This window comes from Pristiophorus japonicus, chromosome 13, assembly GCF_044704955.1.
Source record: "Pristiophorus japonicus isolate sPriJap1 chromosome 13, sPriJap1.hap1, whole genome shotgun sequence".
NCBI lineage: Eukaryota > Metazoa > Chordata > Chondrichthyes > Pristiophoridae > Pristiophorus > Pristiophorus japonicus.
The window spans coordinates 41,855,134-41,870,891 of NC_091989.1; the positions used below are offsets into that span (position 1 = coordinate 41,855,134).

The 15,758-nt window shown below is 42.0% G+C and overlaps 1 protein-coding gene across 2 annotated transcripts in view; it reads right to left on the reverse strand.

Moving 5' to 3' along the window:
- Positions 1-7,191: 7,191 nt before the first annotated feature.
- The window catches only part of creld2 (cysteine-rich with EGF-like domains 2), a 33,758-nt gene continuing 25,191 nt past the window's right edge, over positions 7,192-15,758 (reverse strand). Inside the window, exons 7-10 of one of the 2 annotated variants that reach the window (XM_070897399.1) lie at positions 14,626-14,709; positions 11,724-11,819; positions 9,717-9,857; positions 7,192-7,574 (exon numbers count right to left, since the gene is read on the reverse strand). In XM_070897399.1, coding sequence (XP_070753500.1) covers positions 7,498-7,574; positions 9,717-9,857; positions 11,724-11,819; positions 14,626-14,709 — 398 coding nt within the window. In that variant the 3' untranslated portion in view covers positions 7,192-7,497. Of the gene's footprint in view, positions 7,578-9,716; positions 9,858-11,723; positions 11,820-14,625; positions 14,710-15,758 lie in introns of both variants that reach the window. The other variant, XM_070897398.1, reaches the window with a different exon arrangement.

Here is a 15,758-nt window from a genome sequence, read left to right on the forward strand (position 1 = left end):
CTTATTTGGAAATCTCAGTATATCATGTCATAGGGCATTCCACAGTCAATTCGGGATATCAGTTCCTCAAAAAGGTAGGGAGGGTAATGAGGCAATATTGTTTCTTATGAAGCCATGTTGGCTGCTACTTACCAGTTTATCATAGCAGTACTGAGAATAAAGAAGTCTTGCTACAATTAAACAGGGCATTGGTGAGGCCACACCTGGTTTACTGTGTACAGTTCTGGTCTCCTTACCTAAGGAAAGACATACTTGACTTAGAGGGAGTGCAGCAAAGGTTTACTAGACTGGTTCCTGGGATGTGGGGATTGCCCTATGAGGAGAGATTGAGTAGACTGGGCCTATATTCCTTAGAATTTAGAAGAATGAGAGGTGATCTAATTGAAACATATAAAATTCTTAAGGAGTTTGAGAGGGTTAATGTTGGGAAAATGTTTCCCCTGGCTCTGGAATCTAGAACACAAGGTCACAGTCACAGAATAAGAGATCGGCCATTTAGGACTGAGATGAGGAGAAATGAAGGTTGTGAATCTTTGGAATTCTCTAGCCCAAAGTGTTGTGGATGCGACAGAGGTTGATTAAATTTTGGAGAATTAAGGGATATGGAGATAGTGCGAGATGGTGGAGTTGAGGTAGAAGATCAGCCATGTGGAGAAGAAGAGCCAAATGGCCTACTCCAGCTCCTATTTCTTATGTTCTTATGGAATCGTCAAGTGCATTCCTGATAACCAATTCTATTATTTGACTATGTGTTTATGTGAAACTGATTGGACTTTCATTGCCTGGATCAGTTTTATCATCTTTTTGAACCTGGCTATCAGCGAGGTGTAGTGATTCAGCTTTAGTCCTTAAGATATTATACATTAATCTTACATTAAATCTAATTCAGAAAGTCTGAAAACCACAATGCAAACCATGCTAAAAATAATTTGGTGCATCAGATATAATTGGAAACATAGTTTTGCCCTCTTGTCATGGAACAGTCCTCTGTGCTTACTAATGGATATTGGAAGATCCTCACCATGGCAACGGTGCCCCTTTAATCAACTTCTCTTTGGAGGTTCACTAAAAATGTAACTGGATTTTGACAGTACTTTAAACTATACATATTATATTGATTTTTCATGAAATCTGAGATCTTAGCTTCACATTTACGGTAATACAAGAGTCTAAACAGATATAGATCTAAAGGCTAGAGCGCAGAAGAGAAATAAGTGAAATGAGGAGCGGTAATTGGATCTGCAATTTTAAAGTTTTCTTCAGAGTTCAATAAAATGGAAAGGTTTTACACGTTCTTATTGGGAGTCACGCTGTCTGATCTTTTAGACTTTCCCACCCCAAAATCAATATCCAAAGAATCTACAAGTCATCAACCGACAACAGAGTGGAGAAGTTACTTATGTTCAATAGACAAGCCTGACCCCGTCGACACATCAACAATACCTACCCAACTGGTTAAAGAAGGGCCATCTGTCCAAAAGCCCAAGAGAGTATGGTGAATACATGTAACCACAGCCTGCATCGATGACAATGGTTTACATTTCATCGCTGTGCTTTTAGTCTTAATATTCTGACTTTGCAAGCTTGTCTTAAGCTACATAAATGCATCATATTATTCCGCAGGACTCCTCCAGACTAAGAATAAATTATGGGGTATTCTTCCCCTTCTAGTCATTAATTCAAATTATTTTTTAAAATGATTAAAAAGATGAGCAAGACCAGCAGAAATTAGTGATGAGCTTTCTCTCTGTTATTGGAAAAATAAATTGGAGACAAAAGTGCTTGTTGAGGACTATTAGGGTTGTGTTACAGGCTTATCGAGAAACTAGTGCAGGAGTGGGGAAGCAATGGAATGTAAATGGAAAGTGGTTTGGATTACCAGGGAGATTAAAGTTAGCTATGAAAGGGCAACATTTGGAAATATAACCATAGTGCCATCCAACTCTTATCATTAGTAATAAACAATGGGGTAAGGATTTGTCTTTGCTAATTGGGAGGCAATGTAGCAGTGCGGATCATTCACTCATTGTAGAACTCGCCTTATTACATTTAGCTGATTTTAATGGTTCCACGCAAGGGTCTTGTATGTTTATTTTGGAGACCTGGAGTTGAATCTTGCCCAGACTGAAAGACGTAAAAGTATAAATCAGCTTCCTTGAGGGTGCAAGTGCACAGAAGTACCCATTATTTGGTACTAATTGGGTAGTCTTGTTGAGCAGTTAGAAGGATAAATGACGAGGGAAAATGCAGAATGGCTCAGTAGGAAAAGGTATTTCTATAATGGGCACCCATTGCCACAGGAAAGGGTAGTTTCAAGCTATATTAAACAGCAGTGCAAACAGAGTAAATTCTATTGGAGTAAGATTAGATGTCATTGGCAGAACATATTGGAAATTCAGGAACAGGCTACCAAAGTTACACATAAATCTATGAATAATTCTGCTAATGACCAAATCATGGAGTATCTTAGAATATTATCTTCTAGTGCACCAATGTTGCATTTTTATTTCCTACATCAGCAATCTTTTTGGCCAGGGATCCAGAGTAAAACTGCAAGGCTGGTACTAATTTCTAAAAGGTTTTTGATTAAGCATTAGTACCAACTAAACAGGCTGTAAGTTGCAGCAAAGGCATGAGGCTTTCTTGCTACAAGTCGAGTCAACATTTGCATCCAACTCTGAGAGGCAAAAGGACACTGTTTTAACCTATTGGGTGACCAATCATCAAATGCTAACCAGCAGTTTAATATGACAACTACTACCACCATTACTATGGCAACAGAACATTACTCTGTAACCGAAATTTTCTGATCAGTAGAAGGCCAACTGAAAGTAAGGTGGGCTAGTACTGAACCATGTTGTGCAAGTAAGCAATGCATCGATGACTTGTTTCATCCATCTATGAAATGTTGATTGGCTGATATTTGCAATGAAAGGACCCCTGATGCATAAAAGTTGACTGCTTTACAGCCACAAGCAATGCCATTCCTGTGGTGACGTTTTGTAGCAGGTCTGCATGTAGTGCGACCTAATTCTGTATCAGTCTCTGAATTGAAGCATTCACAGGCAATCCTCTGCAGAAAAGCCATGTGCAGCTTTGCTGGTATATTCTGGCGCGGGGTACCAGTGGGTGTCAACTGCCTCAGGTGCATTATAACCTGCCTTGCATCCCTATGTTGCTCCTCCTCTACAAAACATATATAGGGGGATTGGCAGTAAGAATGTCCTTGTGGCACAATTGCGATGGGAGTAGAAAAAATGCAATACCACAAAATGTGTCACGAAGGCTTTTTAAGCACATTAGTGGCAAGAAGGAAAAACACAAATAAAAAGCTTCAACAATGGCCCAACAATGTTGCAATCTCAATAACCTCTCTAAACTAATTTCCCTACAGAGCACAACACCTTATAATCCTGAAATCGTTGCTCCCAGTACAGACCTATTGGACGCTGGCAGTGGGGCAGCCATCGACGACCCTCTCCGCATCTCCCTCCAGAATGTCCGTTCACCTGCAAAGAAGGCCCTAGCCATCCATGATTTTATCGTGGATAGCATCGACATCATGGCCCTGACGGAAACCTGGTTGAGGGGCGATGACACTTTACCCTTAAATGACGCCCCCCCATCTTATTATACCTTCCACCACTTGCCCCGCTCAGACCACCGTGGTGGCGGTGTGGCTCTCATCAGCAAATCACACCTTGGTCTATCACCCTACTCCTCTGGCACTTTCTCCTCCCTTCAGCATCTCACCTTATTCACCCCCCTCACCTCTCATTTAAAATTCATGTTCTCTACCACTCACCCAAGTATTATAAAAATATTGTTACCGATATTTCTTCACTGCTTTCCTCCCTTAACCTCTGCACTGAACGACTTTTCATCCTCGTTGATTTCAACATCTATCTCAATTCATCATGCTCTCTCTCCTCTGATTCACTAGCCTCCTATCCTCCCTTAATCTCTCCCTCCATGTAAACTCCCCAACCCATATTCACAGACACCCCTCGACCATGCCATCTCTCGTCGCCTTCCTACTCCCATCATGTCAATCGCAGATATGGCCATCTTGGACTACTTCCTCGTATCGCTCTCCACCCACATCCGCCTTCCACCCCCTCCACCCAACCCTACTTCCTTCTGTGTTAGCCCCTGGAAAAAACTCACTTCATCATCATAGGCAGTCCCTTGGAATTGAGGAAGACTTGCTTCCATTCTAAACATGAATTCTTAGGTGGCTGAACACTGCACTGAACATCCAGCCTTTGGCCTTTCATTGACCATGACATTTCTGCAGCTACCGATCTGCTCAACCATACCTTCACCACCACCTTTGATGCCCTAGTCCCTATTAAAACAATTGCTCTCTCTTACCCTGTCCATTCCCCAAGGTACGGCCCTCATCTTCATTCCCTTAAGTCGAAGGGAAGTAGACTTGAATGGATATGGCGGACAACTGGTTTAACCAGTCACCGCCAGATCTGGCTAAACCACAAAATGCATTATCGGATCCTGCTCTCATCTGTAAAATTGTTCATTATTCCAGAATCATTCTGGAATGCAAAGATAAGCCCAAGCTTCTATTCTCCACTGCTAACCTTAAACCCCTCTCCGCAGTCTCCACCCTCACCTCTGACAATAAGTGTGAGGAGTTCATGGACTTCGTCTCAAACATTGAGACCATCTGTTTAGCCGCCTCTGCCTTTCCTTCCCCTAGCCCACCGCACGAAAGGATCCCCCCTACCCTAGCCGATCTCACATCTTTCTCCAGTTTCTCTGATCTGACCATATGACCTCTTCGAGCTCATCTTGTCCATGAGACCCCATCAAACTGCTGATCACCCAACTTCCTTTTCTGTCTCCCATGTTAACTGACATTGTTAACGGTTCTCTCCTCAGGTAGTGCCCCTCTCCCTCAAATCTGCCACCATCACCCCTCTCCTCAAAAAAAACACCCTTGACCCTTCCGTCCTTGCAAACTACCACCCCACCTCCAATCTCCCTTTCCACTCCAAAGTCCTTGAACGTGTTATCACCTCCCAAATCCGTGCTCATCTTTCCTGCAACTCCCTTTGAATCCCTCCAATCCGGTTTCCACAGTACCGAAACGGCTCTCATCAAAGTCACAAAGGACATCCTTTGTGACTGTGACAAAGGTAAACTAACCCTCCTCATCCTTCTTGACTTGTCTGCAGCCTTTTGCATGGTCGACTATTCTGTCCTTCAACGCCTCACCACCGTCATCCAGCTGTGTGGGACAGTACTCGCCTGGTTCCATTCTTATCTAATTTTAGCCAGAGAATACCTGCAATGGCTTCTCTTCCCGCTCCCACATCATTACCTCTGTACTCCCCCACAGATCTATCCATAGCCCCTTATTTCTCATCTACATGTTGTCCTTTGGCAACATCATCCGAAACAGTCAATTTTCACATGTGCACTGATGACACCCAGCTCTACCACAATACTCTCAATGCCTCCACGGTTTTTAAATGGTCAGACTGCTTGTCTGACATTCAGTTCTGGATGAACAGAAATTTTCTCCAATTCTGTCCCCACCACAAACTCCATTCCCTAGCCAGTGACTCCATTCCTCTCAACTTCTGTCTGAGGCTGAACTACATTATTCACAACCTTGGTGTCATATTTGACCCTGAAATTTGCTTTCAACCACATATCCGCAGTATAACAAAGACTGTCTATTTCCATCTGCGTAACATTGCCCGTCTCTACCGTTGCCTCAGTTCAACCGCTGCCGAAACCCTCATACATACCTTTACCTCTAGACTTGACTATCCCAATGCACCCCTGGCTGGCCTCCCACATTCTACCCTACGTAAACTAGAGGTGATCCAAAACTCGGCTGCCCATGTCCTAACTCGCACCAAGTCCCACTCACCCATCACCTCTGTGCTCGCAGACCTACATTGGCTTCTGGTTAAGCAACGCCGCGATTTCAAAATTCTCATCCTGGTTTTCAAATCCCTCCATTCCCTCGCCCCTCCCTATCTCTATAATCTCTTTCAGCCCCACAACCCAACCAGAGACATCTGCGCTTCTCTAATTCTGCCCTCTTGAGCATCCCCGATTATAAATCGCTGAACCATTAGTGGCCGTGCCTTCTATTGCCTTGGCCCTAAGCTCTGGAATTCCCTGCCTAAACCTCTCCGCCTCTCTTTCCTCCTATATGACGCTCCTTAAAACCTACCTCTGACCAAGCTTTTGGCCACCTGCCCTAGTTTCTCCTTATGTGTCAATTTTTTTCTCATCATACTCCGGTGAAGCACCTTGGGACATTTCACGACGTTAAAGACGCTATATAAATACAAGTTGTTGTTGTTGAACACCCAGTTTTATACCGGTGGGTAAATGAAGCAGTGTGAAACGCGCAGAAATATATGTTTGACATAATCACATGATGCATTAATTTACATACAATGGCCCGCAAACTTATTTCCTGCATCAATTTAAATGCTGATTACAGATTCGAAATGGAGGTAAAATGGGCAGCGATCACCACCCAATTTCCCAATCAGCAGCACCCTAAAAAAGAAGTATTCCCAATGGAATGTGCAAGCCGGTATGTCCATAACATCTTTAGTACAATTCCCACTTATTTATTAGGCAATGTCATTTGAGTGCGAGAGTGTCACAAAAATGAACATTAAACTATCAATTCTGAAAAGACAAATCTTAATAAAATATAAGAATTATCGTGGTTTTAAAAATAGCCCCCAGTTCAAAAGATGTGAATGGAGTATAAACAGTGTCTTTTTGGGTTAGGTTGCAGAGAAAGAACCTCATACATAATGCAATGATCTCTAATTCAGGAATTAATGGGAAAAGTACCAATAAACCCTGAAAATCCCAAAGTCTGAAATGAGAGAAAATACTGGAAGTGATCAATGGTATCGAGGAGAAAGAGAAATTGTTTGGAAGATGACCGTCATTGAAGTTTAAATCAGAATCAGGAGTAGATGTAGTGACAAAACCATAGTGCCATTTTGTAATACCCATTTTAAACAAAACTCTAACCTCCAACTGACAAGGATATGAAAATCAGAACAAAAAGTACATATACAAAGGCCAACTGAAAACTGTTTAGAATTTAAAATCTGTAGATACAAGGCTCAGTGTCACTGCATAAAGGTCATGTATCAATGTTAAAATTTTTCAACCTTCCACGGAGACTTATTGGCATCAAAAACATTACAAAATGTTTTTTTATTGACAAATCTGTTCACACAAAAGTATAGACAAGGTGAAACTAAATATTTGTGACACAAATAAACGAGCAAAGAGCATTTTGACCCACGGAGTTTAAAATGGAAACAGGCCAGGAACTGGCAACTTTTGGTCATGTAAACAAATCACATTGGCAACATGTTTTAACTTTCTGGTTGAAAAATAACTTCTACATCATTTAGAAACGACAGTCCTTTTCAAAATATACCCGCAGACTTTTGTACAAGACAAACTAATATGTTGAACTGTGGGTCAAAGGTCTTCATGAGGGGCAACATCTGCTAAAGCTTCAGGTTCAACAACATTTTGCTCTTCAGAATCTTCCACGTCTACTGCAGGAAACAAAATAAAGATTATTAAACTGAAGTCCCTATTGTCAATACTGGTCATGGCCTGACCTCGCCATTGATATTTTTGTAAAGTCATTGGAGATAATTCGGACACTGCGCAATGGTGTAAAACGGATGATAATGGGTGTAAATAGTCAGCCCGTTTTACATTTCTCCTGATTTTTATTTCCACTGACTTCAAAAGTCAAAATTGCCCCCATTTTTCTTCTCAGTAGAGGACCATACTTTGTAGCCAGACAAAGTCACTTGTGTTGGAAAATGCCATCATTTTCAAGCACGTGTAATTGCCTTTTTGCATCAATGCCACCCCTTTGGTAATGTGGCCAAAAATAGCATGACCTTGGCTACAAATTATAGAAGTGTGCAAGGCTCCAATGCTGCTGGTGGAGCTTTGCATGCAGCCAGCACGTATCGGGTAATCTCGTGCGACATGCTCACTATGCACTGGCTGCAAGTGGGGCCTTGGAACATTTACCCGTATAAATTTGCCACCAGGGCAGCTCTATCGGTTGATAAGATGTGCAGTCTGCTGAGCAGGATAATCTTGTAACATTGCGTTCCTGATCAACCACCACTCTCTTCTACCGTCACTATTTTATAGGATGAAAATTAGGACTGGGAACACCAGAAGGCCCATAGTGCCAAACAAGGCACACACCACGACGAGAGATGTTTTGTGTTGGCATCTCTGGTGGCAGCGCTACTTCTTACAACACACTGTAAACACAAGTGGGCTTGCTGTACACAGATACAGACCAGCTTTTTTGGTCAGCAGAAGATGGAAGAAGCTAAACAGTATGCACGCACCTGGTACAGGCCAGTGATGCAACGTATGCTCATTGATTTGTATGGACCTTCCCCGTCTTTCCTTCCTTGAGGAAGGCGTGGTGGTCAAAGCAAACTAAGATTCATTTTCGGTGCTCCTCCCTTTAATGTTGTGGTTAGAACTTTGGGTTTTTATTACTTCTCTACTCAAAAAAGCCAGAGAATTTTATCTACACAACTTTGGACTCAACTTCAAATGAACAGATTTCAATTTTACATTTTATGTCAAAGTGGATGGATAAAGTTTGATCTCAGTCAATCTCACCTCTTTCCCACTCAGGTGCCTGTGTATTATTGATACAAAAAGAGAAAATGCATTATAAATAACGAGTGAAAGTAGCCTTCAGTGGTACCTAGCACTGCCAGGATTCTGAATGCCAATATACAAGGGTGGTCTAAACCAGAAGATTTGAAGAATTAAACCAGCTAACTATCTCCAATCATCTTAAGAGTTTTCCAATCTTAAACGTCCTTGACGCTGTTACTGAATATTAGGCCCCAAGTTTCCACACGCTACAAAACGGGCTCCCCTCCGAGCTGGGCGCCCGTTTTTCGCGCCAAAAAAAAAGCGCGCGATTCTGGAGCGCCCTGCAGCTCCATGTCTGCTTGGCGCGGCGCCCAGGGGGCGGAGCCTACCACTCACGCCGATTTTGTAAGTGGGAGGGGGCGGGTACCATTTAAATTAGTTTTTTTCCTGCCGGCAACCCTGCGCGTGCGCGTTGGAGCGTTCGCGCACGCGCAGTGTGAAGGAAACATTGGCACTCGGCCATTTTTGTAGTTCTTTGTAGCTGTTTAATTTTTGAACATTTTTTAATAAAAGCACATTGCCATCAGCACATCAGCACTGAGGCTTCTTGCAGCAGTGAGAAGGCTGCAGGAAGCCTCAGAAAGTTGAGGCAGTCGTTTCCCGATGACCTCCCCCCACTGCCGTCAGGAACGGCTGCTGAACTTGTGAGGCTTCCTGCAGCCTTCTCATTGTCTCCTTCCCCCCCCGCCCGCCATCTGGAACGGCTTCCTGCCCCCCCGCTGCGTTCGGTCGGTCGGGCCCGCACTCCCTCACCCCCACCCCCCCCCGTCGGGAACGGCTGCCTCCTCCCCCCCCCCCCCCGTGGGCCCTTAGAGTGGCAATATTTTTAAAGTGGTGATAAGGATCTGACTCATTTAGCACTGTATAGTCGGTGAAAAGTATTTTTAATTCTATTTACATTATTAAGCAGATTGCTCATGTTAGTTAGTTTCCGAGTTAGATAAAAGCCATCACCTGATACAAGTGGAATTTGAAACTTATCAGTATACCTGGTACTTTTATTTCTACACAGGCGCCATCTGTGTCTTTGTGGCCTTCAGTGCAGACACATTTAAAGCTGCCTTCAGTATTAACACAGTCTTCATTTTCACGCGTACACACTTCATCAGACTGGCTGCATTCATTTATATCTAAACACAGGGAAAGTGAACAAAATTTGAAACATTGCATAACTCTTCAAATTTTTTATTTTTTGTTTAATTTTATTTTAATAAAGGAAGCCCAGTGCACTAAAATTGCCATGGTGTGGGGGATTCTCTTCTCTCCCCTACTCCCCACCACAGAACAATAATCCAATGCGGGAAAAAAAAATGAAAGAAAATGTGAATATGACTTAAGCTCCTAAGCTGTTTCAGTTTCATACTGCATGTCATTTTCTGTAAAACTATACCACAGTGCAGCATTGCTGTGAATGACCTAAACTGAACTGGACTGAAGCATGTTGGGTTTGGAGCTATATTTATCAAAGTCCACACCTTGATAAAGCAAATTTATTCAGCATGCTTCCCATTCCGATGGAAGGGATGTAAAAAACGTTTACAATTGTAGAGTAGCATTGTGCTGTCCAATACAGTAACCACATGTGGCTTGGGAATCCCGATGTGGCGAACTCATTTCTGATTGGTAAATAAAAAATGAGTAATAGACACAGTCATTGGGCATATGATCACAACACTCATATGCATATGTACTTTCACCTTTTTGTACATTTGTTAACATGGTATAACAAGAAGCACAGTGCGAGTGTTTTATGAACATTGTGAGTGCTTTACTTCCCTAGTTACTGAATGGTGGCAGATGTTTATTAAGGAAATATATACATGAAGTACATTTACCTGTATTTTGAGAGTGCATGGAAAGCGTTTAAAATGAGTGCATGTGGCTAAAACGGTGTTGCTGGAGCCTCGTCTGCGGCTAGTCACCAATTTCTATTGGACAACACTGGGTAGCAAGTCACTTTACAGGTCCAACAGGCTGTGCATTTGGGTGGGATAGGACTTAGCTTCCCACATGTAAGAGTTCTCAATCTCTGATGCGTCAATGTGGGAACACATCAAGCAGAGCCCAAATGCTTACCTACCGGGGGGTGGAGGGAAATCAGAGTTGCCCTGATGCACCTTCCAGTGGCCAGTTAGAAAGCAGTATTTGCGTAGGCCTGGGAATAGGCTTTTCTCAGCCAATTAAATGTATGTCACAGGGAGAGAACAAGTAGAAAAAAAAATATAGCCAATAGCGCCACTAATGAGCTTTGATATTAAATGTGTGGGCAAGCATCTCACCTACCCCACAGAGCACCAGGTCACTAGCTGCCATTTTTCTTGAAGCCCCACATCTGATAATGCCCACATGATGTGTGACTTTCACAGGCTACTTTTCCTATGTTCAGTCCCTACTTTCTTAATTCAAGAAAACACTAAATATGGGTTGGAGAGGAGAGAATGGGGCAAGTTAAAGATATTTTACAGCCCATTATATTAAGGAATCTCAGAACAGGCTGAAATGAGAAAGCAGCCAGAGATAAGTTAAGAAATTGAACCGCATGCAATGTTACAAGTATTGAAATGGATCTTTTCTGGAAATTATTGCCGCAGAATTGATTAAACCTCTGGCCCATCGTTTGTTTAGACAGCAGATTGAACAGCAGAGGGTGAGCTTAGGTCCATCAGTCTGCATTAATAAATGTGTCATTTTAAACGTAACTTTACTATTTCCATTAATGTCAGCTGTTTTTTTTAGCCAGTCACATGTTCTCCGGTAGGAGAAGAGTTATGCTATCATGCAACACACATGCTCCTTTCTTGCTCTCTCTGCTCAATTTTCAAGTTGCCAACTGGTTATGGCCAGTTTAAAATTGATTAAGAAAGTGATCTCTACATTTAGGAGATTTAGTACATAGATTAGTATTCAGTTTAAGATCAGCAGCAAGACAGAGATTCCAGCATCTGCTACACAATTCATTCAAAGCTAATCTCACCAGCCACAAGTACATCGCATACCTACGCATTCCTGCTCCTCCATTGTGTACCCAGTTGTGCAGTTGATACATTCGTCAGGACCTTCTCCAGTACATCCATCACAGGCATCATCGCAAGCTGAACAGTGAGACAAATAAAGTTAAACTGGCACATTATTACTGCAGTATATTAACTTATTGTAAATATGACCTCCGATAGCATACACTCATGGAACGCCTTCCATCCAACTTTTACTTTAAAAAAAAAACTCAAAACAGCAGTTTTCATCATTCACAATCTCTTCTTTCTGGGTTATGTTTTAATAACACCTTTCTTCTCTTTCTCCCCCACCCCCCTTATTAAAATGATCTGAACCTACTTGATAAATTCATCCACAAGTGTGACTTGAAATGCTCCCCCTTTTTAAACAGTATTCTTACAGTGTAGTTAACATGCAATGTTTCAGAAGACTATGATCACTTTCATTTTATGCTCCTGCTCTAGGACAAGAGTATCTAACCTACTATCCCTAGGGTCACATGTGGCCCCAAGTTTTGGCAATCTTGAACTTTGAAGCAAATGTTACTCAGTTCAACTTGCATTTATATATATTTTTAATTTATTTTGTGGGCCTGGATGTTTGGAAAGTCCTGTTTTTAGTCTGTTGCCACACTAGTGTTATGCATTTCAGATATGAAGATACGGTGTGGATGTGATGCCTCTGGCAGTCACGTGGCTTATAAGCAGTTTTATTTATCAAATAAAATTTTGAAACAGCCATTACACCTCTTCTCTGGCATTTACGCTCAGGTTACAGCGGGAGATCATGAGAACCCCTGCAGAAATTCTACTCCTATACATTATCCGAGGCCCCATGGTATGCACCTATGCGGACCCTGAAAACTAAAGCTTGGGCATCCCTGCTCTAATGTCGGAAAGTGCGAGGTCATCCGCCTTGGGGAAAAAAAAACAGTAAAAGGGAATATTATTTGAATGGGGAGAAATTACAACATGCTGAGATGCAGAGGGACCTGGGGGTCCTTGTGCATGAATCCCAAAAAGTTAGTTTGCATGTGCAGCAGGTAATCAGGAAGGTGAATGGAATGTTGGCCTTCATTGCGAGAGGGATGGAGTACAAAAGCAGGGAGGTCCTACTGCAACTGTATAGGGTATTGGTAAGGCCGCACCTGGAGTACTGCATGCAGTTTTGGTCACCTTACTTAAGGAAGGATATACTGGCTTTGGAGGGGGTACAGAGACGATTCACTGATTCCGGAGATGAGGGGGTTACCTTATGATAATAGATTGAGTAGACTGGGTCTTTACTCGTTGGAGTTCAGAAGGATGAGGGGTGATCTTATAGAAACATTTAAAATCATGAAAGGGATAGACAAGATAGAGGCAGAGAGGTTGTTTCCAATGGTAGGGGAGGCCAGAACTAGGGGGCACAGCCTCAAAATACGGGGAAGCCAATTTAAAACCAAGTTGAGAAGGAATTTCTTCTCCAGAGGGTTGTGAATCTGTGGAATTCTCTGCCCAAGGAAGCAGTTGAGGCTGGCTCATTGAATGTATTCAAGTCACAGATAGATAGATTTTTAACCAATAGGGAATTAAGGGTTACGGGGAGAGGGCGGGTAAGTGGAGCTGAGTCCACGGCCAGATCAGCCATGATCTTATTGAATGGCGGAACAGGCTCGAGGGGCCAGGTGGCCTACTCCTGTTCCTAATTCTTATGTTCTTATGTTCTAAGATATCTGAAGTTCTCAGTTGCTGTACTCGTCTCTGTATATATTAGTATGTCTTCATATGTTTGGTTTTGATTGGATGCGATCCAAGTTTTAAAAAAAACATAATCTACTGGTGTTTGTGTTTTTTTCACTCAAATTTTTTGTCCTCTCCTGAAAGAGTTGATTCCTTGCAAAATGGCGGCACCACAGGCTCAAGTGGCCATTCTTCACATGTAAACCTAAATAGTGAGTGTCCATTAGCTATTTAGCATCATATCCACAACTTATCTTCTCATCGGAGATCCATATAGTTGCATTCACAGGTTATTGAGTCAGGAGTGGGAACCTTGGGCAATTATCCCTTCCCATCCCCAATTCAGAGATGTTCTGACCAATTGTAGCATTCCAATTGCTCTTTGACCTAGAACAACCAACTTCACACCCAACAAGAATTGAGGCAGAGACCTTCCTGCTTTGTATAGTCTTTTTTCTTGGTTCCATGTTTTTGAACTCAACAAGAAGCAATTAATTGTTGGAACTGCTTTCTAGATAGGAAATATTGTTAAAACCACACTTACATTGAGTTTTTTTTAAATAGCAGATAGATATAATAGGCTGCATGAACATGCTTGCCCCACATGAAGGGCTGAGGCATTGCTGTACAAGTTGTGAGGTGTTTCTTTTTAAACCTGTTGTTACCTGTGTGGAACTCATACAGCAATGAGAGAAGTTGAAGGGGCAAAAAATAATTATGTTATCTGCAAAGAAGTGACTTGCACATGCGTTTTGAAAAAAAAAGGTTTATAAACCTGTGTGTTGGCTCTCTTAACTTTCCTAATCGTTTGGAATGCTCTTTTAGGGGCGAGTGATTCGGAAAACTGTATAGAGGGGAGAGGAGATTATTTCATACATTCACCCTGGTAGTGGCTATATCTTTTGCCACCTCTGCCGCCAGTGTTTTTTTCTGCTTTATATTACAGTAGGAGATAGTCCTGCTGTCAGAGGCATGAGTGAAGACTTTGGTGGTGCTTGCTGCCTCCAAAATCCAGTGCTCGAGGGAGGGAGAGTTATCTGCACTGCCTGCTTTCAGCAAGACCATTGGTGCGAAACTGGTAATGTAAATAGGTTACAAGTGTAGACATAAACCAGATACATGAAAATTGTAAATTAGCGTGTATGGTGTCTGGTGAAACAAAGCTTAAAGTGAACAGACATACCTTTACAGGAATAGGACCCTTCTGTATTTGAACAGTACTCATGTTGTTTGCAAGGTAAGGTTTCTGCTACACACTCATCAACATCTACAAGTAAATGGAAAGATGCAGTTGTACAGTGGATACCAGAGCGAGAATGCGCAATCTTTGCAATCTGGAATTTGACAATTTAGTTCACACTGGGTACAAGACCTGGACTTAAATCACCCATTTGTAACACTAATATTATAAATATTATTTAGTGTGGGACACTTTGTGGCACAAAACAAAAATCTCATTTGCTGCAATCAGGGTTGGGCGTTCTCAATGCAGTTCCCAGTAGGAGCAAGTCCACAGCAGAACCACCCGCTCATTGGCACGAACCTTTCAATCTTACTCCGAGAAGCTAAAAGGATGGTTAATGTAGAAAATGCTAAAACTTATTGATTCAGTTAGCAGGTTCTTGTAAGTCTAGCTTTCAGGCCCATTGTTGAAGTAGAGGGAACGTTACTTTCTATCTTGCCCACACCATTTCTAACCCAAGAGTGCTGGATCCCAACAATGGGTGTCCAAAGTGGAAAAATGTTCTATTTCCCACCATGACTAGCATAAAAAACACAAAAAATTACAAAATAGTTCATTATAAAACTCATTTTGGTGTCTCAGAGCTTCCCCACCACACATGGTAAGTGAGCATTGGTTGTGTGGGGCAAAGAGGAGGAAGTGGAATATCACAACGTAATAAATTTACAGAATCTTATATACTTGACATACCTTATTTGAATTCTTGGAGGATGTTGCAGTTAAGTAGACAGAAACCTCCAGTTATCTAGTGATTGATGTTTACTACTTAACAAATGCTACTTTAAATTGAACAGAAATGCACAATAAACACATTGTGAGTACTTTATTTTATTACCATGATATATTATTAGGATTGCTTCTGACATTAGTGAGCTGATGGGTTAGAATTTGTTGCTTTTGTCAATTCTTCTGTAAAGTACATTCATGTCATCTGCTGGCAGAAAAATGGTACTACAGGCATTTGCGTCAGCACTGACTATACATTTAATAAGGTCTGCAGCATTCAAGACAAATAAGTTTATTCAATCAGGTACCAGTCCGAAGATACTGTGTTCCTATTTATGTCTGCTAGA